Source organism: Motacilla alba, chromosome 2, assembly GCF_015832195.1.
Source record: "Motacilla alba alba isolate MOTALB_02 chromosome 2, Motacilla_alba_V1.0_pri, whole genome shotgun sequence".
Taxonomy (NCBI): domain Eukaryota; kingdom Metazoa; phylum Chordata; class Aves; order Passeriformes; family Motacillidae; genus Motacilla; species Motacilla alba.
The window spans coordinates 138,385,195-138,412,630 of record NC_052017.1 but is presented as its reverse complement, the minus strand read 5'-3'; the positions used below and the strand labels follow the sequence as shown (position 1 = coordinate 138,412,630).

The window sequence follows — 27,436 nt, the reverse complement described above, 5'->3', positions numbered from 1 at the left end:
AAGGTCTCTGGTGGAGTGAAAACTCAATGGAGCTTGGGAGTTTGTTCCATTGCTTCTACTGCGAAAATTTGTGGCAGGCCTCAGAGGAACTGTTTGTGGGGGAGAAAGTGTGGGGTGATCCCACCATACACCAAATCAGCTGCTGGGACAAGTTGGAAGAAAGAAACATGCACCCAAAACCTGCCCTGAAACAGCACACAAACTAGTTTGTAAGTCTGCTTACCTGAGAGGTCACGATGGGCATAGTCAGAGATGGAAGGGAAGAGGTTGGGAAGAGTACATAAGGAGAAGAATGCAAGGGGACAGAGGTGAACTAAATATGAGCCACTTAGGGTCCTAGAGACTGATTAATGTGCTCAGTGAGTCATAAGATACCTGAGGAAATATCATCAGTAAGCAGGGCTGTGCAGTTGACAAATGTGTTTAGGGGCAGCCCAAATAAAGCTGGATCTCTTTGTTTCCAGGTTTTTCTCTTTTCTTTCTCTATTTTTGGGGTTTCACGTGCTTTCTGAATTTCTCAAGGAGCTTCCAAGATGAAATAAAATGAGATTAAGTCTGGTCTTCTTTCTGTACTTCCTCCAAGCAGATCCTGAGGTATCATGAGTGAAACAGACTTTGCATTATTTCAGACACATAAGCTCCAAAATCAATCTGTGAAAAAGATTTTAAAAAAATATTTAAATGCTTGTTTACACACACAGCCCTGTCAAGAACATAAGAGCTGGCTTTCTCCTCTGAGAGAGCTGCAAGGCTGCTGAAGGACACGGAGCCATTGCCTCCTGGAAGGTGAGCTGCTTTGCCTTCAGCAGGTGGAGGTGTGCCAGCCTGGCTGCAGGAGCTGCTGTGCGTGAGGAACACGCTCCTGTGTGTGCCACATGTGTAAGGCAGCTCAGTGTCTGCCCCAGCGGCTTCCTCCGGGCTGGCTCGAGCATGGGAGCGGGCTGTGAATGCCTCTGGGCATCCCTGGGCTCACACATGCTTTGAAGCACTGGAAGCAAAAGAAGAGAGGTTTTTTTCCTTTCCCCTGCAGGGACTCAGGACTGTTTAATCAGATGTCACATTGATTTCCCAGACAGGAGACTGAGCAGTGTTGGAACAGCACATTGTGGGGAGTGCCATGGGCAAGCATTAGCATCAGCTTAGTGTTTGTGTAAACCAAGTATATCTACATGATCTTCCTTGAATAAAACACATCCATGGCTCTTCTATTTCATGAAGCCATGTGCTACTGATAGATTTTTCTTACCAGAGTACAGCTTTGCTCAGCTCTATTTTTTTCCCCAATAAAAGGTCAAAGATAAGAATAAGAAAAAAATTCTGCTGCAACACAGCAAATTTGCGTTGGTTTATTGGCTCAAATCCATTCTTGAAATAACTTAGTCTTTTCCCTTCAGTAATGTTGCGCAAGAGATACATTTGTCTCCACAGGCTTGGCCTGGGAGTACCGCCGCTGCTTCCATGTGCCAGTTTTTTAGGGGTGGTATGCAACATCTTCCTCTCTGCAATCTCTTTTCCAGCGTTTTTAATCTTACTCTTCCTTGCTCCCTCCCTCTCTGTGTTTGCCTAAGTGAGCTGCCTTTTGCTGCACTGGGATGGAGGCGTAGGGTCAAGAGAACAGAGCATGTAATCATCACTCCTTGCCTTGGTTTTTGGCCCTGCCACTGATTTTCTGTGCAATTTAGAACAACTGACCCAACCTTTCTGTATCCAAACAATAACATGCCGTTTGCTTCCCAAACAGCTACAAATGCTGTCCAAAAGGCCTTACCTAGTCCAAACTGGAAAGTGCCAAAGATGAATTTCACATGCAATTTCTTCTGAACTTTTAAATGCATTTGCAAGAGTTCACCTTAGGGATGGTCAAGAATCCCCAAAGGGGCTCACTTATTCCTTCTGGCCGATAGAATCCTGCTTTCTTGCCTCTTTGGTCTTTGCACAATCCAAGCCTGCTGCCGCCTTGGGGACCTTTCTGGCATTTATTTACCTGTCCACTAGAGAGTAAGGACAGAACGAGAGTTTTCCTTTGCAAAGGCACCATGGAAACCTCAAGTGTGTTAGTACTAAAGAATATGTCCCTTACAATATGCCCACACTGGGGTCATGGCTACACTATTTGTACTAACTGAGTAAACTTGTTCAGAGACAACTTGGGCTTCTCTACCTTGTGGTATCCATCTACACCCTGAATGAAAATGTTGGCTTTTAAGGTGCACTGGGCTTCTGAGCATGGCTCTGTGCAGTGCCGTGTAGTCCTCAGCAAGGTCATCTATAGATAGTTAAGGCATTTCTGCACAGCACCTCACTGTGTCCTGTAGATAAACCCTCTGTGTATGTGAGTACGTGTGTGTACACGTATTACAGCAGGTTAAACAAGTATCTGCTATTCAGTGTGTAATTAGAGTTTGGATGAACCTGAAAACATAAACCAAGAATTCAAGGATGCCCAAAACATATAAGAAAACTGTATTTGGGCAAGACTCGGAGTAGTCATTTGTGGCTAGAGATCTCTGGTTTGCACTGCTCCACCTCCTGTAAGTGAGGAGGAGAACCAGGACTTTAAATACAGACACACAAGACTCAGAGGCTTTAAAAAACCAGCCTGGCCATAACTAGTTAAATAATGGAGCAAACAAGAAGAGGAGCAATTAAACTTTTTTTTTTATGAGTAGCAGGAGAACCATGGATTGTGAAATTTACTGGTAGCCAAGTTCTCCTCCCTTCCCTACTACTTATAATTATGCCTTAATTGTAGCTACTGGCTGTAGCACAAAGCTCATACATATAAACAAATCCCAGGATATGCTGCAAAAAATACACTGTATGGGAGACATTAGCAAGAAGACAATCAGGAACTGGAATAGTGTTCCCACATGGAAAGCTGCGGGTGGTATAAAGAGTTCTGTCTCCATATGGTTAGTTATGCATAATATCTTTGTAATGATATTAGTACCCCTCCATTGCTTTTTCTGGCACATGCCTGGTCTTGAGTCAGTTGGACTGATAATTGCAAAATTATGGTTTGCAGACCACTGGTGGTCCACAATCTTATGGTAAGTGGTCCACAGATGGGCTGCAGAACCAAGCTGAACAGCTTTCAGTTGTGTTTTCAATTAAAAGTTTGATGATGCAGGGTACATGGTGGTCCACAAGAGGGTCTTAGCATTAATGGTGGTCCCGTTACTCTAAAAGTTTGAAAACACTGGCTTAAATAATTATGAAGATCAACAGTCCATTTGTGTTATGCTGTTTGAAGTTAAATGTTACAACATGTCCCTTCCTTTCATGTGTTGGGGGCTGTGTTGCCTGCTCTGCTTGTCAGTTTTAAAAATAAGAGTATTATGAAGTATTACAAATGTTTCTTTGTGGCCTTGTCTTCCCAGTTTATGATTTATTTAGCTCATCATTTCATATGCACTACTGTGTTCATATATCAGAAGTATTTGTCTAAAACCCTGTAGTATTTTGGGAGGAAAGGATGAGGGAAGGGATGTTTTTCACGTTTTGTTCAGTTAAGTGGGAGTTGGGCAGATGCAGGGCTGGCTCTCCTCCCACACCTTGGTGATTACAACAGCATCTGTCATTCAAAACCATGGCTCCCTTCATACTGTAGCTTTTTAGGGATCAGCCCTAGACATCTCCTGGACTATGCAAATTGCATTGTTCTTGGGAAAACTGCAGCATTCCTTGCAGGAGAGGAAGAACACAAACATGACCTTTCAGTTCAGGGCAGATGGCATCTAGCTGGCAAGGAAGTGGCCTGGACTCTCCTCTCTGCTTTCAGAGCTGTCCTATTTTATCCACTGCCTGGTAACATGACAGAGCAGGGACAAGAGCAGGAACAGCAGGGATGGTTCCACCTGTCCAGAGACTTCTGACCTCCTCTTGCTTTACTTATTCCCCACTGAACATGGAACAGGGTGAGTTCCCAACAGGTGCTGATATTGTCCTCCCCAGAAAAATGTTTTCGTTGCTACGGTAAAACACAGGAGAGGGCAGCCCCCCTACGCTTGTCACCTGAAGCAAAGCAGAATTGTTACTGTGCGTGGAGAGGTGCCAGAATCTGCTGCCTGGTGGTCCCGCACCAAAACTGGCACCTCTGCAATAGTTTAGGATGTGCAAATCCCAATTTTGGCATCTCAGTTTAATTTTAGGTGCCAGTGAAGTCTCCAGCTGATTCCTTTGATAAGACTGTGCACTGCCAGGACTCTCCAATGCCTAGGTCTGTAAAGTAACCCAACTTTAAATTCAAGTCCTTTGCCACTGCAGTAAAACAGAAGGTTCAGAGGTCTTTAACAAGCACTGTCCTAGAAACAAGTTTGGTTTGGTGCTTTTTCCCTGCCTACTGGAAGCACCATCATGCTAAGCACATGTAGTTTGGTTGCTTTCCGAGTGGTGATATAAGTATTTTATAAACACCTGGAAAAAGTTTATGCTGAGATTTTAACCTTTCTCTCAGTCAGAAACCATTTGCTCTAAGTCTTATAATTTCTGTTTTAGGTAAACACCTGCTTTGTGTGTGCCATCTGATACTTCTTGACTCTCTACCTGAAACAGTAAAATTCAGAACTGAAATGGAAGAACTCAGAGACAAAATTGTTCTAACTTCAGAAGTGTCTGCAACATGGTCTTGTTTGGGGCAATTTTCTTCTGGTGGCAATGTCATTGCAGCCTGTGAGATGCTGTGCAACTTTTTTGGCTATGTATTACAGGTATAATTTAAGAGAACACAGATTTTTTTTTTCATGCTGTTGTCTTTATCTTTACTACAATTAAAATACTGAGATTTTCACTTTTTTTTTTTTTTTTTGTAAAATTGGCTTTTATTCAAAGCTCTCAAGACCTACAGGAAGCAGATCAAAAGCAGTACCACTCCGCAGAGAGATTGTAGGATGCAGTGACAGGATTGTGCTCAGACTGGCTCACTGCCACAGCACAGTGAGGGCATCAGGAGTCAGGTTTTACATTTCCTTCTGATGTAGGTCAGGTTGAACAACACAGTCTTTTGAGCCTTGGCCTGGGCTGCATCACAGTGGAGGTGATTTCACAACCCTGTTTCCTATTTGTGTATTCAGTACAATTCTGGGACTTGGGAGGTGGATAGAAGGACTGCCTGGAAAAATAAAGTCTATTAAAACACATCTTGATACAATTCCCTCGTAATGATTTTCTGGATGCAAATTTGAAACAACTTCAAAACCTTCAAACAGTGGAACGGAGACCTGCAAATGGCACACAACAGGGAAAACCCTGGAGGCTGGAGGACTGGTCCTCACGGCCTGTATCTCAGCTGCCAAAGTAATTTATGAGAATTGTCCCCTGTGCAGAGCTCTGTTATACACACAGAACAATTTATGAAGATTTCCATGATCTTTGGGATCTTTTCTGCTGTGTCATGACCCAGATAACTTATTAATAAATTTCTGTCACTTCTGGCTTCCCAGTCTCCTTATCTTGTATTATTGTATTTCCATTGTCTTACTGTATTGTCTTGTCTTATTGTACTCTGATACTCGTTTTATTCCTAGAAGTGAAATGCAAATGACATTTTCATCTGAAATATAGAAACAGCTAAAAATGACTTTGTGAAAGCAAAGGCCCCAGGCAGCTTCTATGACAGCTCATGTCAAAAACACAAGAGGGTAAAAACAGGGTCTGAGGGATCATAGAAGCTAATATGTGGCTGATGTTACAAGTAAAAAGAAAGCAGTTCCTGTGACACAGGTTGGTGGATTACAGTCCATATAACCACTGCCTGTTTTAATGATTATTAATCACTGAAAGCAATTTTGGCTATTTAAATGCAAGAAAGCTGCCTGAAGTTACCTCACTCATTCATTTTTTTCCCAGAGGGACAAATTCAAGCCTTAATTTATACTCCCATGAGAGAACACAAGTCTCAAAGCTGTAGAAGCTAGAAGTGCTTTGAACCAGGTAAGGTCTGTGTACAAGGATGTTGTGTTGAGGATGGTGAAAAGAACTTTGTAAATGAATTAGTTACTCACTGGCTTCCTTTAACCCTTCCTCTAAGGGTTAGTAGGAAGTCAAGACGTTGGAGGTGCAAAGTGTGGATCTGGCAGAGAGAAATGCCTAGAGGTTGGTGTTCCTCTGATGCTCCAAGGCAGCTGTAGCATCCACTGACCTTTCCATATTCGGTCTGAAGTCAAGAAGCACATCTCCACTACAGCCATTCCACTCCTGCCTGACTGATTTCATCTTATTTCAGACTAAGCAAAGATTGTTTGGCTCACACATTTTAGTTCCCTGTCTGTCTGCAAGGGAAAATCAGCTCCCACTGCCTTGGCCTCTGTCATTTGGTTTGCCATCATGGAGCCTCCTCCAGCTGCTACAGCCAGTGCACCCAGCCTCTTCGGAAGTGGGCTCTTGACTTACACAGTACTTGCTTTGACCACAGATCCCAGGTAAGATGTGATGTCCTGGTTACTTTCTTCTGTGGGGACTGGAACAACAAGATTAATAATATAATTCATAACTCATGACACCAATAAACCTTCTAATGGAAGACTGCTGGAGCCTGATCTTTAAGGCCTCTTCTAACACAAACTTTTTATGATGATAATGACTCAACTCTTAAGCAGATAAAGAGTGAGTCTGACAAGGAAACATGTTTGAATCACACCTCACACAGGCAGCTTTATTAGTGACATTTCTAGGCTGGGAAGGATTGAATTTGCAATAATGTTAATTTTTCTCTTTTAAATTGATTTAGTTTTTAATTCAGATATTTCCTTTTGTGGCAGTCATTTTTGCAGGCTGGTTGCCTAATCTCCTGGCATTGCAGAGGCTCTGTTGACTTTCTTCCATGTGTAGTGAACATGCATTGGGCTAAATCCCAGTGTTGTGCCAGGATCTAGCTCACTGTTATCCCATGTTCCCACATGCCAAGTGCATTCCCATTGCCTTTGGCTGCAGCCCTCTTTTCCCACAGGCTTCTTGCAAATTCCTCTCTCTGTGGTTAGGTACACCTCCACCAGAACCCAGGGTGGATGCAGGAGGCTTGTTTCATGGTACCATGGGAGATGACTGCGCATGATGGGATGAGACCTCACAAGCGGCACCATAGATCAGCACCAGCCTCTCAGAATTTCTTCCAAGATTTGTTTTTGATGAAACTGAGTTTGCCCCAGGCCATAAGACCCCATGTGTAAACTGTAGGGATCACAGGAGGCCAAAAATGTGCAATGTCTGGGGTTGGCTCTGCTGCAGATGGCGTCGTGTGACCATGGGGATGAGGACATCTTTTCAGTGCTGGCCTTTCACAAAGGTTGCACAGTTGTTCTCTATCATCACTGCCATATGATATGGTCCCAGTTCTCTGTGGCTCAGCAGACTGCTCTTACAGCTACATCTTGAGCAACTCACGCTCACCAATATCTGGAGAAGCAGAGTCCAGCAGCTCAGCAGGGTTCTGAGGGACCACAGCCCCTCTCCAGCCCTGTTAGTGCTGTGCTGTGCAATGTGGCCTCGGGCTCCAGGGACATGGTACTGCTGTGTGGTCTCCCCTCACCACACTGCTCGACATCTGGGCACACTAACCTCCTGCAATTAAGAAATGCCACATCTTCCAGCAATCACTTAATCCACTGTCCATAGATTGAGGCTGGTCTGAAAGTCATCCTTCCTTGCCAGGAATCCTAGCAACTCAAAAATATGTGATGCTGAACATCTAGAAACTAGCATTTTGACAGTGGTTACCCCCCTTGACGTGGTGGTATGCGAGCAGCCCTGCTCTGGGCTTTGCAGCATTGCCCTGTGCAGCAGCACTGTTGCAATCCCTGGCTCTTCCTGCCATGGAAACTGAGGCAAACAAAGGCTGAGTAAGTAGAGCAGTGCTACACAGCAAGCCTGTGGCAGAGCTGGGAACCAAACACAGACTTTCTGACTCCCGGCTCTGGACTTCAGCTACCCACTGAGCTCTGACGTGCGACGAAGTGAATCTCACTAGAGACATCAGATAACCACAGTTTAATTTGGTTTCTCTGTGCTCTGTACCCTGGGGAGATAGCAGACCTCTGGCCACAAAAGGCAAGTTATTGAGAGATTTGCTGTTAATTCCTCCTTATGAGGTCCATCTTGTTATGTTTGGAGTTGCCATAGCTTTCTGTTTGTTTTGCCTGTTTTTTTGCATGTGGGGCTTGTGTATTTTATTAAGCCCTTGGCTAGTATCTTGTGCATGTTTAAGATTTTATAAGGGCTTCTTTCGAGGTTACTCATTATAGCTTTCAAAGGTGGCCTATTCTGAAGGCTTGCTATTGAATACCAATCTTTGATAGATTCATGACTCACACAGGGGAAAAGACCCATTTCTCACAGGCTCATAATTAGTGTTCCCAAAGGGTTCCCCAGCTGCTTTTCATAGCTCTTTGCTCACATTGACCTTGGCCTTCAAATTCTTCATGGCTGTTGAACACAGTCATCAGAGAAACTGAGAGAGAAACCTCCTTTTATTTTCATCACTTCAACAAGAAAAGTCATCCAAGAGACACATTACTAGTCCCTTGTATTTTGGATCTGCCACTGATCTGCTGGAGACCTAACCTTTCTCTGCCTCATCTGGCTTTCTTCTCTACCTTGCCTGGTCATGCTGTGGGCAGTGGAAGGCTTTTGATGGCCTTAGTTATCACTTTAAGACTTTTCATGTCCTTAGGTTTTGATAGATGTGTCCTTAAAAATCCTGTTTAAGACACATAGGAAATTAATTAGCTTGAGGAAAGGACTTGGAGTGTGTAGAATATTCTATTAAAAAGAGAAATCAGCTGCTTTTTCAGCACAAGTATGAATTCATTGTGAAGTGTAAGATGTGAAATTCAGAAAGATTTTTGTATCTACTTCATATGAATCACACAGCATGTATTTGTGGGATCATTTAAGTTCTGGAGAAGTAATTTCTATTATTTCACTTTCTATATAAAAGAAAAAACATCATTTCCATTAGCACATATTGTTCCTCTGGGAAATGCTGGATTTTATCCTCACTGCAGTTAATAAGATTAAAAAAACCCCCCACACTTTACTTAGAAGTATATGACTTGATAACAGACATTAAAAAGTTAATATTTTCCTTAAGGCTGAAAACAGATTTGCTTGCACTCTTTTTGTGGATGTCCCAGTGTTTTTTCATTAAAAAATGAGTTCTAAGAACAGATGACTCATAATTTTTCAGCTGCCTCCCCCTCGTGGTAAATCTGGAAAACCTCTTTTCATGGAAATGGTGAAAAGCTGGGTTAAGTTCAGCACTTGCACTTCAAGAGATTTTTTTTCTATTTTAGATGGGGAGAGAGTTTAAAATGCTGAACTTATGTGAATTAAAGCAAAAACATATCAGTTCTTTCCATGAACCAAAAGCCCAAATAATCTTAAATAGAAGAACACAGATAACCTCAAAGAACTTCATGTAACAGCTGCAGAGCTGCCTTGAGGCTTTTCCTGTTTCTCAAAAAATTCCCTCGCCCTTCCCTCTCCCTTTCCACCTTTCCACTTCTGACAGGCCTGAAGGTTGCAGCAGAAATGTCTCCTTTTTTTTTTTTGGGGGGGGGGGGGTGTTGGGGTGTGTGTGTGAGTATGTGTGTGTGTGTGAGTGTGTGTGTGTGAGTGTGTGTGTGTGTACCAAGTGCCTGGGAGGCAGGGCATGGACTCCCTGCCAAGCCCTGGGGCTCCTGGTCTCCCTTGTCTCTTGATGGAGTTGGAATTCTGTCACTTTGCATGGGCTGCAAACACTGATCACTTCGTGGTTTTTTTTTCACTCTGATATGGAAAGTAAAATGTCCATTACAGCTTGAAAGAGGAAAGATTTGGCAGCGACCCTGAATAATGGTTAGTGTAGGCGAGGGAGGAGATGCAAAGCCATATTCCACCAGGCACTCCATAACCCAAACCAAGGTGCTTTGTAATCAGGGGAAGCAGGACTGTCCTAAGTAGATCTGCATCATACACAGAGAGCAATTTCTTCTCCGTGGAGCAAATAATCACCATTCCCCAGACCATCATTTTCCCTTGGCTCATTGTTCTTCTGTTCTCTAAAGGCCTCTCTTTTGTGGAGCCTGAGACCCTCTCCCATCCTCTGAAAAGCATTTTGCTCCGTTTCCTCTGCACCATGATCCTCTGCAGGGAGCGGACTTGGAAGGGTAAAGCTGAGAGGAGCAGGAGGAGGAGCAGGAGGAGAGCCTTTGTGGTTAAGGTTGTGGAGGGTGACTTAGGAGATATGGCTCATTTCCTGGGCTTACCACAAATTGTATGTGGTGGGGAGGGAGCTGCTCATACAGGCTGAGCTTTCAGTGCCTTGTGTGCTGACTAGAGAAAAGGGCCTCCCCTTCATCCTTTCTGTCTTTCGCACTTCACTGGAAAGACTGGGATGAGAAACTTTCAAATCCACGCAAAGCAGACAAGGTCCTGGAGGAGGCTAGCCCCACCACAATGCTAATAAAAATTTAGATACATTTAAAAATTGGGCTTCTGGCCTCCCCCGCTGTTGCTGACTCCCTAACCAGTGGTAGTTTTCATTAGTAACACCAGCTGGCCTCATCCATTCGGGAGGCATCCCTGCTTTCAGCAGCACACCCGAGGGTTATCCTTGACAAGTCCAAAAGACCCTGAGCCACCAGGTGTCCCCCTTCTCCAGGGTTTGCAGGAGAACTGAGCCAGGCCGCTGAAACACATCTTTCATTGGAAGTTTGAAGCGAAGTACTGCTGGTGATCCTGGCCGCAAGTGATGGGCTCTTCTACCCTTCCTTCAAGCAATGCAGCGGTGGCCAAGGCAGCCCCTAGCACGGTCCTGTTATGAGAACGACAGAGTTTCATGTACAATTGCAAACTCACAGCCCACAGAGTGAGAACATAAGCTGCAGAATGCGAAACACTTTGTGCAGAATATTTTCATTATAGTAAAATTCAGATTCTTTTCCCCAGAGAGGTGCATTTTATTTCTGAGGTAGGCAGTCTAACGAGTAACAGGCTGAAAATACAGTTTTTGCAAAGTGGTGAGGGTCCAACTTTTCAAGCATTTCAATGATCTTACTTGTATACAAAAGCAATTCAAATAACTTAATTCTGCCTCAATCTATGTAAGGATTGCTGAGTTTTGGCTCTTTGCACAACTCCCAACTTTATATTAAAGTCCAATTCTTTAATTACAAACAGAGAAGGAAAAAAAGCCAAAACTCAAATAGGGTCTAACCTCCCACAGGGTCTAACATTATTACTCTTCTGTCCTGATGATCAGAACACAATCCTGGGTATGTGTAGCCTCAAGTCTCTTTGGCCTAATGGATGGATTCTTTCTGAATTTCCATGAATCAAGCAACATGAAGTGCTGAGCCTGGGTATTAACTGAGCCAGACCCAGAGGCGTAGGAGAACAAATCTCCCTCACTTAACACACTTTATTCTCTTTAAAAAATAATTTATTATATCCTTCTAAATATCCTTTATCTTTTACCAGCAGAAAAAAATGGTTGATGTGCTTAAGCTCTAATTAGCTCCAAGCAAATGGGCTGCAATGGACACAGCCTGTGTCCTGAAGGCTGCAAGTCTCATGGAGAAGGAGAGAAGGCTGGGTGGGTGGGTGGGTGGAGTGCACATGGAAGCCTCTGGCAATGGGATATGCTTGTGCATGCTTAATTTATTGCTTGAGGGCACAGTGGCAGTGAACAATAAGGAGTGGGATAAGGAAAATAAAGAAAAAATATGGAAGAAGGTGGAAAGCAGTCTCAGCACATGGTGATAGCATGAGAGGCTACAGAAGAGGAGAAACAACATGAGATCAGAGATCCAGGTGTCCCTGTATGAACTTAAATGCATTACTTTGGGGGAAATACTTTATTTTGACATTGAGAATAACAGCAACCAAATTAACATCCATGAACATTGAGGAGGTTTAGGTCAGTGGGGTGCTTTTCTTCATTATTTTAGCGTGACCATTTGCATGTCCAAGGCAGAATAAATCTACATCTTGGGATATAAATAAGGGGTTTTTTTGTCTGTTTGCTAACTTACAATCATGCAACTAAGTCAATTGACTAGCAATGGCTACTCAGTACTGTTTCTCTGAGGGGAGAGGCTTAGTGTGAGATCAATTTCATGTTCTCATGCAAGCTCACTGGCAGGCAATCTGCTGGGCTCCCTCCACAGTCCATGGAGAACACGAGATTTTAAACACATGTTTAATGATAAAGAAACTGACTTAGTCCTAACTTTACACATTTATAGAAAAAAAAAACAATTTAACACCAGGGATTTAAACTAATATTCAAAATATTTACTAGATATTTGCAAGTAAACTCTTCTCGTTGCAGTTGCATGTTAAGTCTCTTGACTGATATCAGTGTGGTATCGCGGGTCATAGAACAGGTGTAATGTACAAACTCAGATTGATAAAGGCAAAATCAAAGCACAATTTTCCCTCAGGTCACACTGAATTTTATGCCTTCAATAGACAGCTCATATTACAAAATCTAGCATGGTGGTTATTACTAGAATGATTTCTTGAAACAAGAGTCAGTACAGAAAGCTTTGGTACAAAATAATTATTTTAGTATTTTAAAAAGAAAGGAAAATAAATTCCAGTGTAGTAAGTTCTCAGAGGAGAGAAATAAAATGTTATTTCATGAAATTCACATTTGTTATAATATGTAAATAGTAGGACTAGAAAGAATAAATAAATATTTTTCCATCCATCTTCCCATCCATTGAGAAATTATTGAAAATAGGGTGAAGGAAAAGTATAGCTTGGACTAGAAAAAAAAAAGTAATATTCTGTTTTTCCTGAAGATTTTATTATATATTATCCTATTCCTGGAGTTTTACTGGAAAGCAGAAAGGCCATGATCTTAGTGAAATCAATTGTAGAATTCTACTCATTTTGAGGTTTTCACTCCAATGTCAGGCATCAGTGAGCAGGCTGTCAGCTGGTCTCCTTACATAGTTCATGTAGGCAAACAAAAAAGATCTATTTTCAACGTCTTTGATTGCTGCCCTAAAGAAATTCAAAGCAGATTAAATGCAAGAAGTGTGCTGCTTTGATGAAGTCCAAGAGATGAAAGAGTCCTGGAAGTGGCTATAAACATCTCAGGGTACATGTGCTGTGGGTGTCATACTGGGTATCATCAACAATTGTTATTGAAGGTGTACTCAGCCTACCAGTTGTTAACAGCAAAAATTGTTATTTTTGGGGCAGTCCTTCACTGGCAGTAGTAAAGGAAAGGTGCATCTGTTCAGAGAACTTGGGATGAACAAGTCGGCCAGCTATTTTGTGTTTTTGTGTTTGTTTCATCAACACACACTCAGTACACATTGCTGCGTGGGCCCATCCTTAGAATGCTGAGTGATGCTCCCTGAAATGCTCTGATATGAATCCTTGGAGATATGAAAATAAACTGCTTTAATTTTTCTCAATCTGAGTAATTTAACTTTGCTTCTTTAGGAAAATCACACTCCTGCACCAGAACTGTTCAGGATTTTATCAGTGGAGTTTCCTTATATCAATTTCACAGGTTTGACACAGCACTGTTGTGTTTTAATCAATTCAGTGTTAAAAGCTTTTTCAGGAACTGGCTGAAATTAGCCCAAAGACTGAGGTAGTAACTGTCCATAAAAAAGTAAAACAAATCTAAATGTGTATAACCAAACTGAGAGCAGATGAAAAGCTGTATCAATTGAGCTGAGGTAAAAAATAGCCACTGCACTGGTATTTATATAGTCTAAAAGAGAGTAAAACTGGATCAGATCTTTGTCTCATTTTGTCCAAAGGAAACATTTGTGGTTTCTTCCAAAAGATAATTACTGTTGTCCTGGTGTTTATAAAGATGTCAAACAAGGACTTGAACCCCATAGCAGTTCTCTTTTGTGGAGGTTGCAGTGCTCATAACAGTGCAATTGCCTTTTCACAAAATGGGTTAAAGACATAGAAAGTCTAAAGAAAGGTTATGGGGGCACTTTGGCACTGGTTTAATGAAATGCAGACTGCAGGTTAAAGTGCTGGGAAAACAGTATAGGCAAAAGGAGCTACTCAAGTTGCTCCTGACCTCATACACCATAGTGCACACATTCCCTTTCCAAAGGAAGTGATGGACCATCCCCAAGAAGAGTCCCAGCAGGAAGTTGCATTTATGTCTCCTCAAAAATACCAGAAATAAAATGCCTGTCTTTGTAGTGGGAAAAAACCGACTAACTTAAGAGTAGTGAATGACATTAATGTACAAAGGGCGGTGGGTTCATATCCCAGTTGAGCTTTTTAACTTGCCTGCAAAGTGGAAGGTACTAATTGAACTGCTTCTGCCTGGTGCCCGTGCTTTGTATGATCCAATTAAAGTAAAACTTAAGGAATGACATAAAAGTCTGGAAAACATTAAGAGAAAACAGAAGGATAGAGGAGAAGCAATGCAACAGTGATGAGCTGATGTCCAAGTATAAATAACTTTAGGTGTGGATGGAATAGAGGAACTGTCAAAATGAAGTGAGTGAACAATTTTACTTCATAGGAAGTCAGTAGTTGACTGCATTCCTCTCTAATTACATCTGGCTCAGGATTAGCTGGGTTTTATTAATCCAAAAATTGTTTAAATTTGTCCAGACATTATTGCTGCATTGCTCAGTAGTTGATGCATTTTTTGCAAACTAAGGTGCCTGTAATTTGCAAGATGACCCTGAGAAATACTTGATAGCTTGCATTATATTAGAGAAGCATTGCACAAACCACCCTGATTTTTGGGGTGGAGGGGGGGAAGCGGGAGGAGATGTGGGGTGAAAGAGGTTTTAAAAAAACCCTTTTTCCATCTCTACTGCATTCTGATCTTCTCCTTAATCACTTCTCAGGTGCTTTGAGGAGTCCTGGCCATGTCCTGTCTAGGTCCTGGCATTTCCTAGCACAGAAGGTGTTATGTTAGAAGATATGGTGCTTTTGGACCAGGTCCAGGGGAAAGCCACAAAACTGGTCAGAAGGATGAAGTACTTCTCCTCTGAGGAAAGGCTGAGAGAGTTTTAAGCTAAAGGAGATAGATTCAAACTAGATATAAGGAAGAAATTTTGTTTAATGAGGGTAGTGAGACAGGAGAACAGTGAGACAGTGGAACAGGTTGCCAAGGAAGTGGAGGTCCCCATCCCTGGAAGCATTCAATGTCAGTTTACAGGACTCTGAGCAACCTGAAGCACTGGAAGATGTCCCTGCTCACTCTGAGAGGGGTTGGACAGATGACCCTTAAAGGTCCCCTCCAACCCAAACTATTCCATGTCTGTGATTAGGAATCAAATTGTGCAAGGGCAGGGAGTGTTGTATGTATGCACAAACATAGTCTTATTCCAGCTGCTTGGAATGCATGAGGCAGGCAGGAATGTGTTGGTAACAATAGCAAAGACTACAAAGAAATGATCATTGGTGCAGTTGGTGGAGGAAGACATCAAAGAGCTCAGGTGAGGACCTGATGTATCTAAAGCTTAACTGAATCAGCACCAGGGCCTCATAAATTCAAGAAAAACTTAAAAGTTACTAAAAACCTACCAGCTGTTGGTGCTTGCCCATAGTTATCTTTACCTTAGGCTTCACTGGCTAAAATGGGGAGTCTTAACCTTCAACTGAATTCCACTCTTTGTCTCAGGAATTGCCAAACCAGAGTTTGATTGCTCCTTTAGAGGAGTAGAACATTAGGCCAAAATATGTTAGGAATTGGCTTTCTGCCTTTTTTTCTCAAGACAGAGTTGTTTCCTACCACATGGTTATAGCACAGTTGTGGTGTAAATACAACTCTGCTGTCACTGACAGACACACACTGGGCTAAACTGGGTCTCACAGTCAAAGCAGCTGAATGTCTCCAAAATTGTATTTATGGCCTATTGGCACAATCCTGCTACATACATGATTTAACATACATGAGACTGCCACCCTCAGGCTCTTACTTCTTGAGGGTATTGCCATAGAGTGCCTGACACAAACATGGTCACAGACTGATTTTGTGAGGCTGAAGTGCTGCATGACCCAATGAAATACTCTGTTAGTTGTTCAGACCCAAATGTGAACTCTAAATTGTGTAATTATTCCTCATCACCACCACTATGTTTCAGGGCACACTGACCTTAGTTATATCATCCTATCTCCCAGGCTAACTTACTCTGGAAAAAACCTCCTTTCTAATATGTACCCCACAAATTATTCATCCTTCCCTGTAGCAAGGCACTGCATGACTTTTAAGGCAGTGATTAGGATGAGGTACATGAACACAAGAAATCATCTTTTGTTTTTAGGAGTCTGCAGATCCTTTTTTTTTCTTCACATTGCTTTTAGCTGTTAAAGGCTGGTAGTTTTAGAAAGACAACTTCAGGAAAAAATATTTTGAATCACATAAAGTTTATTTACTTAGTAAAGTTATATTACAGTATGTACAGTTTCTATTTACATATACACCTTTCTAAGAAATGAAGCACCAAATGACACAGTTAGTATTTTAGAGGAATTTACAGATACATTATTTTTGCATCCAAATAGTTATATCTACAGACACACATGGATTAGAATCAAATTCTTATGCAACACTGACTTCAGCTGGTTTTGGATTAGACTGCTGTTGAAGTTACCGAAGAGAAATTTAATTGCTCTCAGCTATCAACCTGCTGTGCTTCAGGATAAGAGATCTTACCCTATGTCATTTCCAGGGCTATGTGCAATCTTAATCCTCAGAGCCAGAGGTATTGACAGAAGGTACTTTATAAACCACAAAAATGTAACACTTGCATCAGTGAGATTTTTACTGTCATCAGAAAACAGAGTTTCATTAAAAAGAAAAAAGAACACTGCTGGAGTGTTTATATGCGGTATAGAAAGTGAAGTTAAGAGCCTGGAAGCTTATGTGATGCAGTATCATGTATTCCTCAAGAAATACATTTACTCTCAAGAAGCCCAGTCTCACACCCACTGAAACTTGCTGCATGATCCCCTTAACTCAAGGGGAAAGTCTGGCTGTTGGCTTTGTAATCTTTATGCCACCATCAAGAAAAAAAGAGGGCTCTGTCCAAGGTACGAAATTACCTTCTAGTGAATAAAAGACATTTGGAGGGGGCAAATGGAAAATGAGGTATTTCATAAACTATGGGGGGAAAAAAGCACCTAATTTGAAAGACCATTCTGAAAAATATTTTAGAAGTTTCATATATGCAATTGTTACATTCACCTGATTGTGGGTCAAGTTTTGTATAAACTGCTTATACTTTCTGCGCTATCCGATTCATGCTTTTCATAACTTCGCTTCACTAGACGTGGGATCTAACGGCTGGAAGAAAACCACGTTACCCTGAGGACAGTTGCTGTGACAGACACAGGTGTTGATCAACATCACGGGCTTTTTGAGGCCTTTGCCCTGGGGGCAGCGGAACTGGACCTGGATGGTCTTGGTGCTGTGCGGGGTGCAGCAGCGCCCGTCGCTGCAGAGGCCGCAGTAGCGGGGCCGGTACGTCTGCACACTCGTGCAGTTCCCGTACTCGTAGCGAACGGCTCTCACGGACTTCTTCGTTCGGACACATTTCTTCCCTTTCTAAGAGAAAGATGAAGAGACAACAGATATATCATTGCACAGGACAGACAGCATTTAACAACAGACATGCAAAGATACAGACCGACTCTGAAAATTTAAATTTGTTCTTTATTCATTCAACAGCAAGAAGACTCTGAAACTGCTTCAGTAGTTACCTAGAGGTGACACCTCTAGCAAGATCTGCTCTGCAGTAGTTACCAAGAGGTGACACCTCTAGCAAGATCTGCTCTTCGACACCAGCATGTTACTGGACCAGTAATGAAAGATGAATAATTACAACCCACTCTTGTCATCTGAGAAAAGCCCAGTCTACATTCATTAACAAACTGTACTGAAAAACTTCTCAGGCTAGTGTAGCTCCATCAGAGAATCAGCAAATCAAATGAGCAAGTTACAGGACTAGGTTCAGGGGGAAAAAAGGGGGTAAAATGAACTGCAAAAGTCATCACCCATTCCTGTGACTCAAGGCACAACCAGCTCTAGACATGATATTTTTAACAAATGATTGACTAACTTTTCTTTGGAAGTCTTCAATGACAGAGACTCCACATCTGCCCCAGACAACCCCAAGAGTTCACTATTCTTACTGCCTAGTAGATTTTCACTCATGTCTTTATTTTATGCAGTCTAAACTCTCAATTTCTTGTTATGTCCTCCAGGCACTCAAAACAGGCTGCAATATCTGAATAGTTATGAGAACAAATCTCTCTCTTCCCTTGCATTCAGAGGAAGTCCAGTTCTATCTGGTTTTCCCTAGATGAACGTGTTTTCTAGACCTGTGATCATTCTTGTTAATCTCCTCAACTCCTCCCACGCTTCATCTCGTTTACAAAGCACGGTATTTAAAACTGCAGGGACTGTTCAGCAAAGGCCTTAGAAATGCTTTCCAACACTCAGAACATTACATAAATTGGTGGGCCTCTTACCTAGCTACATGTTATTCTCCCTGATAGAAACACTTGCATAATGTGTAGAAGTATAAAAGTCTACTCTCTTATATACTTTTTTTTATATCCAAAATGTCAGTATTGGGTCTGCTTTGGGAAAAAAAACCATCATAAGGAGTAAGATAACATTTAATTTATCAAGCAGACATTTCCTACATTTCTCTGCAGTTCAAGATGCTCAACAGACTAGAAATCTGAAATGTCCATTCTGTATCACTGAAGCAACTGATGTACAAGTGCAGGTAGTACAGTTGCATTTGTGGGAGAAGTTAGACTGTGTGAGCTGTCAAGCTGCACATGCAACACATGTGATCTTTTTGGGATGACTTTAATTATCATAGAATCATAGACCAGTTTGGGTTGAAAAGGATCTTTAAAGGTTTTCCCACCCAACTCTTCTGCATTGAGCAGGGACATCTTCCTCTAGATCAGGTTGTTGAGAGCACTGTCCAGTCTGACCCTGAACATTTTTGGGAATGCAGCACTGACCACCTCCCTGGGGAACCTGTTCCAGTGTCTCACCACCCTCATGGTACAAAATTTCTTCCTCATATCTAGTATGAATCTACCTGTTTTAGTTTAAAACCATTAGTCCTCATCCTACCATAAAAGGCCCTACTAGAAGTCTGTTCCCACACTTCTCATAGGCCCCCTTTAAGTACTGCAAGGGCTGTAGGGTCTCCCCAAAGCCTTCTCTCCTCCAAATTAAACAACTACAACTCTCTCAGCTTTACCACATGGGTAAAGTCCTTGGTGGCCCTCCTCTGGATTAACTCCAATAAGTCCATGTCTTTCCTGAGGGCCCCAGAGCTGGACACAGTGCTCTGGGGGGAAGTCACCAGATGGAGCAGAGAGGCAGAATCACCTCCCTTGACCCCCTGGAGGTGCAGCACAAAGCTACTGAGCAAACACAGCAGGTCTAATGCTTTACCAAAACCACTCAGCTTGCTGCACTTGTGCTAAAAGGTGTATTTATGTACAGCTGCATCTGGACCATTGCAGACCCTAACACTGCAACCTTGGAATTAGAGCTGAAGAGCTGCCTCGCCTCACTCTCTGCAGCATACCTTATCGGATGACTCTTCAGTTTCACAAGGTCTTATCATGCAAAGCCGTGTCTGCTTCACCATCTCACACTGTTGATTCCTGTTGGTAACACGGGTGGAAAAGCCCATTCCACAGCTCGTGGAACAAGCACTCCATTCTGTTGTCTGCTCAATACAATTGGCACTTGAATCTGACACAATCCCGAGTGTGGCCTCTTGCCTGTAGGCTGGAGAAAAAACCCCATGGAGCTTTATTACAAGAAAAACTCACATGAAACCTCACTATCTAATTGAGCTCTGTCATATCTGGGAAGGAACATGTGAGACAAAACAAAGTTCAAAATCCATGCTTTTGACAGGATTTAGAAATTTTAAAAGCTGTCTTTTTAGGAATCCTTTTTAGGAATCCAGTAGCAACTGCCTACATCTAATAAAAAGCCCCAAACCAGAAAGATGCATATCAGTGTAATCAGCAAAGCATTTAGATTCTGTTCACTCAAGTCGACAGCTGGAAGAATTACTGCTGACTTTTAAACTAGTTTAGAACCCTAACAGATTTTTATTCTTCATTCTTTCTCATGGAAATACGTAAAAAATTGTTCTAAAGCTATGTCACAAAAATATTTGTATTAGGTATGACTTGAGAGAGGCTGAATTTTTTTATCTAAACTAATAAACAGCATGGATCAAAAGTCCTTTTACTCCTTAGAGTCATAAAGTCGCCCCATCTTGTCAATTATTGACAGCCTACAGGCAGGGTGATGGTGAGGAGGCAGGAGAGAAGCCATTTCCAGGAGCTATCACAGGTACTTAAAGCCATGGTCAGTCTGACCACCGTCATGCCCTCCTGGCACTATGCAAATATTGCTGAGGAATAGTTTGGTTCACTGATTAGCACAGGAGCAAACAGAAGGAGACAATACAACCGAGGCACAGCTCTTGCTGTTAAGCTCCTCTACAACAGCCTTCCTGCCTTTTGAATGGCAAAGATCCAAAAAAGTGGCCTCCCAAGAGGGATGGCCATTGCTGAAAGAATGCAGACAATTCATCTGTGGGCATCTTATGGATTGGCCTGTCACCATCAGACAAATCAAAGAAATGGAAAGGTAATAGAAAAGTGTCAAACTTTTTGTTTGTACCTTGTGTGCTTTACAACTAACATTTCATAGCACACTGAAAAGCTACTTGAGCTTTTCTCTCTCAATCCTTTCTCACTTGTTTTTAAAATGGATTAGCTGAGTTTTGGCATAACTAACTGCCCAAGATCACAAAGAGCAGTGACTGGAAGAGAATGCAGTGCCCTCCACTCTCAGAAGAAAGTTATGAAAATTCATGTTGAACTAAGAGTATAGTTTAAAGGGGATGGAGACATAATTCAGTAGAAAAAATGAAAATAGGGAAAAACTGAAAAAGGGGAAAATATTATCTAACTTTTTTTTTTTTTTAAAGTCTGAGTTCTGAACTTTGGAATGGGTTAGGTTTTGTTACAAATCCATTCACTATGTTTATAAACACTGCCTCTGCAAGTACTCTGTAATGTTTTTAATGCCATCAATAAACATGAGCACTCTATCACAGACAGGCTGGAATTCACCGGCATTTTAGCTACCATGCTGACCACTTGTAAGAGATGCAGAATTCAGTGGGGAGAAAGTCTCTTGTAGACTAAACTGTCACAGTCTACATGTTATAAATTGTAACAATATGTTATGAACTGTAACATAGTCTTGCAGAGCAACTAGCAAGACTGCAGCTTTTTTTTTTTCCTTGGTATGGGAATGTTTGGAGGATTAGGACCTTGTCTTTGTTTTCTTCTGGTCACAGAACTAATGTGTACCAGATAAACAGAAATTTAAAAATTGGCAACTACATTAATTAACTTTTAAAACTGCCGTGCATATTCATCCTCTGAATCTGCCTTTATTCATAACCACTGGTATACTTGTCACTCTATCAGAAATAAACACGACTATACAAGCAATGTGCCTTAGATCTGGCAATCCTGTGGCTATTTTCACAATGATATCACCTTTTGCTCACAATGACTAGAATAACTAACTTTAGTTTCCTCACCGGCCATAGCAAAACCTCCCAAAATCACTTCATCATCAGGGTCGCAGACCCACTTCTCACAGCACTCTCCAGGGACTTCGACTTTTCTGGGGAAGGGGCAGTCGGGGCCGGGGAGCAGCAGGTCCAGGTTGCAGCGGGGCAGGCAGCCGATCTGGCCGTCGCGGCAGGTGCACTGGTACTTGCAGCTGGGCTGGAACGTCTCCCCATTGCGGTAAATCATCCCATCAAACACGCAGTTGTCCCCCTCCAGCACTAGTGGGAAAAGGAGAGGCATTTCGCCGAAGCAGAGGGCGCTCGGGCAGTCTCCGGCCCTCCCAGCCCCTCGGCGGCCGCACTGGCACCTCCCGCAGCATCGGGGGCAGCGCCGGTGCTGCTGAGGATCGGCCCCTTCGCCGGACGGCGGGCGGGAGAACCGCGGGGCAGCGACACCCGCGGCGGGCCCGGCTTGGGGAGGGTCTCCCCGCCGCCCCCCGAGGGCCGCCGCACGTCCCGCGGCCGCCACCTACCCATGCAGATACTGCCACCCACCCGTGCAGCTGCCGCCACCCACCCGTGCAGATACCGGCACCTACCCATGCAGATGCCGCCACCTACCCATGCAGACACCGGCACCTGCCCATGCAGACACCGGCACCTACCCATGCAGACACCGGCACCTACCCATGCAGATGCCGGCGGCCGCGCCGTCCTCGGGGCCGCGGTCGCAGTAGAGGCCGCTGCTCTTGTCGCAGGGCAGCAGCGCGGAGCAGCGCTCGCCGCGCTGCCGGGCGCACACCAGGCAGCAGGAGCAGCCGTCCAGCACGGCGGGCACGCCCGGGGCGCAGCGCGGCGGCTCGGCCGGGCAGCGCCCGCCGCACGGGCGGGGACACGGCGGCTCCCGGCCGCTCACCTGCGGGGACAGAGCGGCCCCGGGGGCCGGGTCACGGGGCCGGACCGGCCGCCGGTTCCCCCCGGCCGCCGGCCCCGCCGGGCGCCCCGCACTTGCCTCGCACGGCCGGAGCAGCAGCAGCAGCAGCAGCAGGAGGGCGGGCAGGTCCTGCCCGCCGCCCGTCGCCATGGTCCCGGCCGCCGCCTGCCCGCCGCCGGCCCGCCGCCCGCTCGGCTCTGCCGGCAGAGCCATCGCAGCCGCTTTTATAGAGGCGGTCGGGGACCCCCCTCCGCCACCACCCCCGCACGGCGGGCACCGCGGGCCGGAGGCGGGGAGCTGGAGCGGCGGAGCTGGAGCCCGGCCGGGCCCCCCGCTCCCCCCGCTCCCTCCGCCACCTGCCCCGGCGGCGCCGAGCCGCTGCCCTGCCCTGCCCGGCGCCGGGCGCGACCCCTCTGCCGGGGGCGGTGCACGGAGCGGGGAGCGGAGCCCCGGCGGCAGCGCCGGCCCCTGCCCGGGGGTAAGCCTGGCCCCGTGCTACCCTCGAGGGGGCTGCCACCCTCAGCCGGTCCCTACGGGCCCCTTCCCGTCCCGTGTGCCCGCAGCGTCCATCCCCGCGCCGCAGACCGCGGCGGGCTCGGTGCTGCCTCGCAGCTCTGCGCGGTCTCTGGCACCGCCAGCCTGGCCGGGCAGTGCTCGGCGCTGGGGACCAGTCGCCCCAAAGCCAGACGCCTCTCGGGGCTATACTGCTCCTGGCCCCGGCGTGGAAGTGTTGTGAGCTTGGGTGCACTGAACTGTTCAGTTTCAAGTTGCGGGCACTGTTCTTTACTAGAGAGGTGCAGGTGTACCAGCTGATGAGAAGCAGATGTTGCATAGGGAGTCCTCCCTGCTGTGTGCTGCTCGGTGCGTTGGAGTGGTCACAGACTATTCAGTGCCTACATGGTGTGTGCAACCACAGGGGATACAGAGCCAACAGGCCTGGCCTCAGGAATGCTTTATAGAAGTAACTCCAGTGCTCTGTACTGTTATTTTAGCATGTGCAGGACAGATTTAAGGCCAATCGTAAGGGAGACTAAATCTGTTAACGGGTTTTACTCATCAGGAATTGCCTTCTGCCTAAGGCAGGCCTTCTTGGGCCTTGCTAGGATGTAGATATTCTTTATCCTTAGTTGTCTGAGACACATAATTTACACTGGATTCTGTTATGGCTTGTTAAAGGGAAAATATTTGAAAAGCAAACAAAACTTGTTGATGCACTAGTGAAAACTAGTGTCTTTTTAAGTTTAAGACATGACACAAGTGGTACTCATGAATTTACAAGGCTACTGTAGCTCTATACCAGAGCAAAACACAACACTAGAAATGGCAAAACAGACGTTTTGGTTTGGATGAAAATGACCATTGCTTCCTTGATGCTGAGTGGTGGCAGCAGGGTTTCTGGAAAAGCCTGGCATTCTGGGGAAAGCAGACTTCACTGGTGCAGGAACATGTAATCTCTGGACGTGTACTGGCCCTTCATTTTCTCAGGGACAAACAGCATGACCAGCCAAGGGGAAAATTGGATTGTTCTAACATTGTTAGCAGTTTGGGTATGAGTTTGAAGTTATTTAAGTCATCCACTGCCTAACGGGTCATTTTGCCTTCCTTGTCTCATTTCCCCCCCCTTGATTCTTTTCTTCATCTCTGACTTAGGCAGTCAGTGCAGCCACTTTTTACAGCACCTTGCTTGTGAACAGAATAACCAGTGCTCTTGGCCAGGCATGAGGATTTGCTGAAAAGAAGCAAGGCTGTTTCTGTAGTTTTCCCAGAAGCAAGCCTGTAAGCCAGAGGGCACATACAAGGCTTGGTTTTGCCCATTTCACTGTGTGTGAATCTGCAGAGGTTTTCAGTGCCTGTAGTCATTGACAGTCACTGAAAGTTTCCCTAGCTTTCAATGAGATTACTTCACACCACTCTTAAATATCTTCTGGTTTCTAAAAAAAGGTTTCACCACATAAGACTACAGAAAAAGTCAAAGAAATGAAAAAAAAAAATTGCCAGCATGCTTAATTTGGAAAAAAAAACCCTCCTCTTTTACATGTGGTTAGTAGATTTCATAAAGCTGTATTTATTTATGAATACTCTATTTGTTTATTAAATACCAGTCATGAAAATGAGATTATGCTACATTTTAGTACAAAAGGACCAAATATATTTTCCTGGACATTTCACTTCCTCCATGCATAATTTGGAGTGCATTGAACTACCAGTTCTCAGATGCTGGTTTATTTTCCTAATTGTGAATCTTTTTGTTTGTACTTGTCTTACAACTTTTTAAAGTGTGCAATACAGTTCTTATCATATGAAAGTAGCCTTTGTTGCTCCTCATAGAGCAAAATAATGATCAATGCAGGGGTTTCATGCTGGCTCAGTTGGCAATGAATAGCATTTATTCATGATACAAAATTAGTAAGTTCAAATAAATATTTTAGTTTCTCTGTGTTTGCTTTTTTAAAAGAACTGTACTTAGGTGAGTTAATATTTGGGTTGCCACCTTGGCTGTAGCAGTTGCAAAGAGTAATCCCTCCTCAGATGTAAAGAAATTACCCTCTGTTCTTCACTCTGCAGGGAAACACAGCTGGAGAACACTGCTGAGAGGTGTAAGTTCAGGAACAGAGCCCAGCAGAAGAATCTCAGGATTAAGAATATACTTAAAGGTTTTTCTGCACTGGCAAAATGATGGAAAAAGCTGTATCTGAAAGAAACAGAGTTACAAATAAAACTGGTTCAAATATTAGGGGGTTTCTGGTGGTTGATCCTATCCATAGGTGTCAGGATATATATCAAGCATCACAAAAATTCAAGCATTCATATCTATCCCTCTTTTTAAAGCCAGCTGCCTGTGAAAGTCACTACTTCACAACATGTAGCTTCACAACATGTAACTCCACAAAATTATCTTCCATTCTTCATGTATGGCGAGCAATGCTATTTTTAGAGTAAAATTTTCATAAACATCATATTCTTTTCTTTCTCCTTCTGTCCTACCATGTTTTACTGATACAAATATAATGGATGGATAATTCAGCTCTTGTCCTGTTTCATACATAATGCTCTCTCTGGTGGTCTACCTCATAAATGGCAGTATTTTTCTAGAAAATACTGCAGGTTTTGATTCTTAGCTATCACTTTCCAGCCGCAGCTGACAGCTGCAAATTCCTAACATCTGTTGGCATTATTAGTACTGCACATGACCAGATGTGGAACTGTCCTTGTCACTGAGAAAGGGAGTTTTACCGCAGCGTGGGTGTGACTCAGTTCTTTACTCCGCAGCACCCCCGTCACTGTGGGGGTGTGGTTTTGGCAGGTTAAGCCGAGGATAAGAACGGGAGGTGCTCCAGCTGGCCCGGCCTGCAGCGGGAAGGTGTCGGTGTCACCCCGGTGCCCTCCCGCCGCTCCCGGGGGCTGCGGCTGCAGCGCCTGGTGCTGAAGGACAGCAGCGACGGGCCGGGATGCGGCTCTGAGAAAGCAGAGCCAAGCGACTGGTGATCCTGTCGTGACAGGGACACCAAAGGTCCTGTTGGCACTGGGATCAATACGGGCATAGATGTCCTTACTGAATAAACCGGGCTGGTGAATTTTCCCCGTAAGGCATGCACCGGACCCAGTGTCTTCCCTCTTCAAAATACATCCTGCCTCACCTGAGATAGATATTCCAGGAAAGGAGCTGGTTTATTCAGTGATTACCTCTGCTAACCCTTAAATCCTTAAAGTAGGATTTAAGTTCTAATAATTTTTAATGTCATTATCAGAGTTATTCCAACAGACTTAGTCATGGTTGTGCTTTTGAGATGAGATTTAAAATGTATTATCCTTTTGCCAATGGAAAAACTCGACTAGTTTTTATTTTTTACAGTATTTTGTGTGGTGGTCTACAATTCCACTGAAGTTCTGCTATGATACTGTGAGTTTTGCAGTAGTAAGAGTTGTGCAAATGACAGTGACTTGGATTTTGCTTTTTTGACATATGCTTTCTGTGTCATCTGTAAAAGAAAGAACAGCTCTAGCAAATAAGAAATTTGAGGGAAAATGTTGGAAGTAAAATACTTTGGAGCATTATTTTTAAATATCTTACATACAAGTGAAGAAAATTTTTGAATGAAATAACCTAAAAAATCAAAACATCTTCTTGAAAATGTCAGAGTTACTTATGTGGAGATGGGGAGTTGCATCACTGAGTCAGACAGTTCTATGTACTCAAAAGAAATTCAGTAGAAAGGTTCCAGTTTCTTCTTAAATGCATGTTCCACCAAAAAAGTTTTTTCCTCCACACCTATTTCAGTTATAAAGCTTGCTGGGAATACATCCAGCACAATCAGCAGATGAAGTTCCTACACATGGCTTTGTTATGGCTTTGTTATTTTGGGGAACATAGGAGGAGACGTAGATGTTTTAAAAAAGCTATGATTATTTGCTCGTTTATAATTGGTCCTAATGTCAAAATGCTATGGTGCATGGCAAGAAATTTTCCCCTTTTTAGTCAGAAGATGGCAGGTGCTGTGATTTTGTGCAGGCTGAGATTTTTAGAAGACAAGAAGCAGAAACAAACAGGTATCTGTCCTGTTAGAGATAGTACAAATAGTGTGAACAGTAGGGTAGGAATGGCTCAGTCCACAGTGGTTAGAGCTGTCCTTCTTTAGAGCAGATACTCTGCACACGCTAACTAGTTTTTGATTTTTATGCCCCTGGAATTCTCTGTCTCCTTGTGGCCATAAACCATTATTATTTGGGTAAGAGTGGGATGACTGAATGAAGTGCTTGAAGTCTCTTAAGGGCTATGGTACAGCACTCTAAAATGGTGTTTTTATAGAGGGAACCTGAGGGTAGGTGCTGCTTTAGTATGAATGCCTGCTCCTGCTCAGCATGGCAGTAGGTGCTTATATTCAGGAACAGGTACTCCTTTTCTGTAGTGACCATTTCTACTCTGTTGGGAACC

General features: G+C 43.8%; 1 protein-coding gene across 2 annotated transcripts; it reads right to left on the bottom strand.

Moving 5' to 3' along the window:
• Positions 1–16,331: 16,331 nt before the first annotated feature.
• CCN3 (cellular communication network factor 3) lies at positions 16,332–22,827 on the bottom strand. 2 transcript variants are annotated; one of them, XM_038129928.1, is made up of 5 exons: positions 22,582–22,826; positions 22,257–22,485; positions 21,597–21,848; positions 19,545–19,750; positions 17,234–17,530 (listed from the first exon to the last, which is right to left on the bottom strand). In XM_038129928.1, exons 1-5 carry the CDS (start codon positions 22,714–22,716, stop codon positions 17,234–17,236), a joined length of 1,119 nt encoding a protein of 372 aa, XP_037985856.1. In that variant the 5' UTR covers positions 22,717–22,826. The 2 variants fall into 2 exon arrangements, with proteins under 2 accessions (XP_037985855.1, XP_037985856.1); XM_038129927.1 differs by having other exon boundaries at positions 16,332–17,530; positions 22,257–22,827.
• Positions 22,828–27,436: the final 4,609 nt, after the last annotated feature.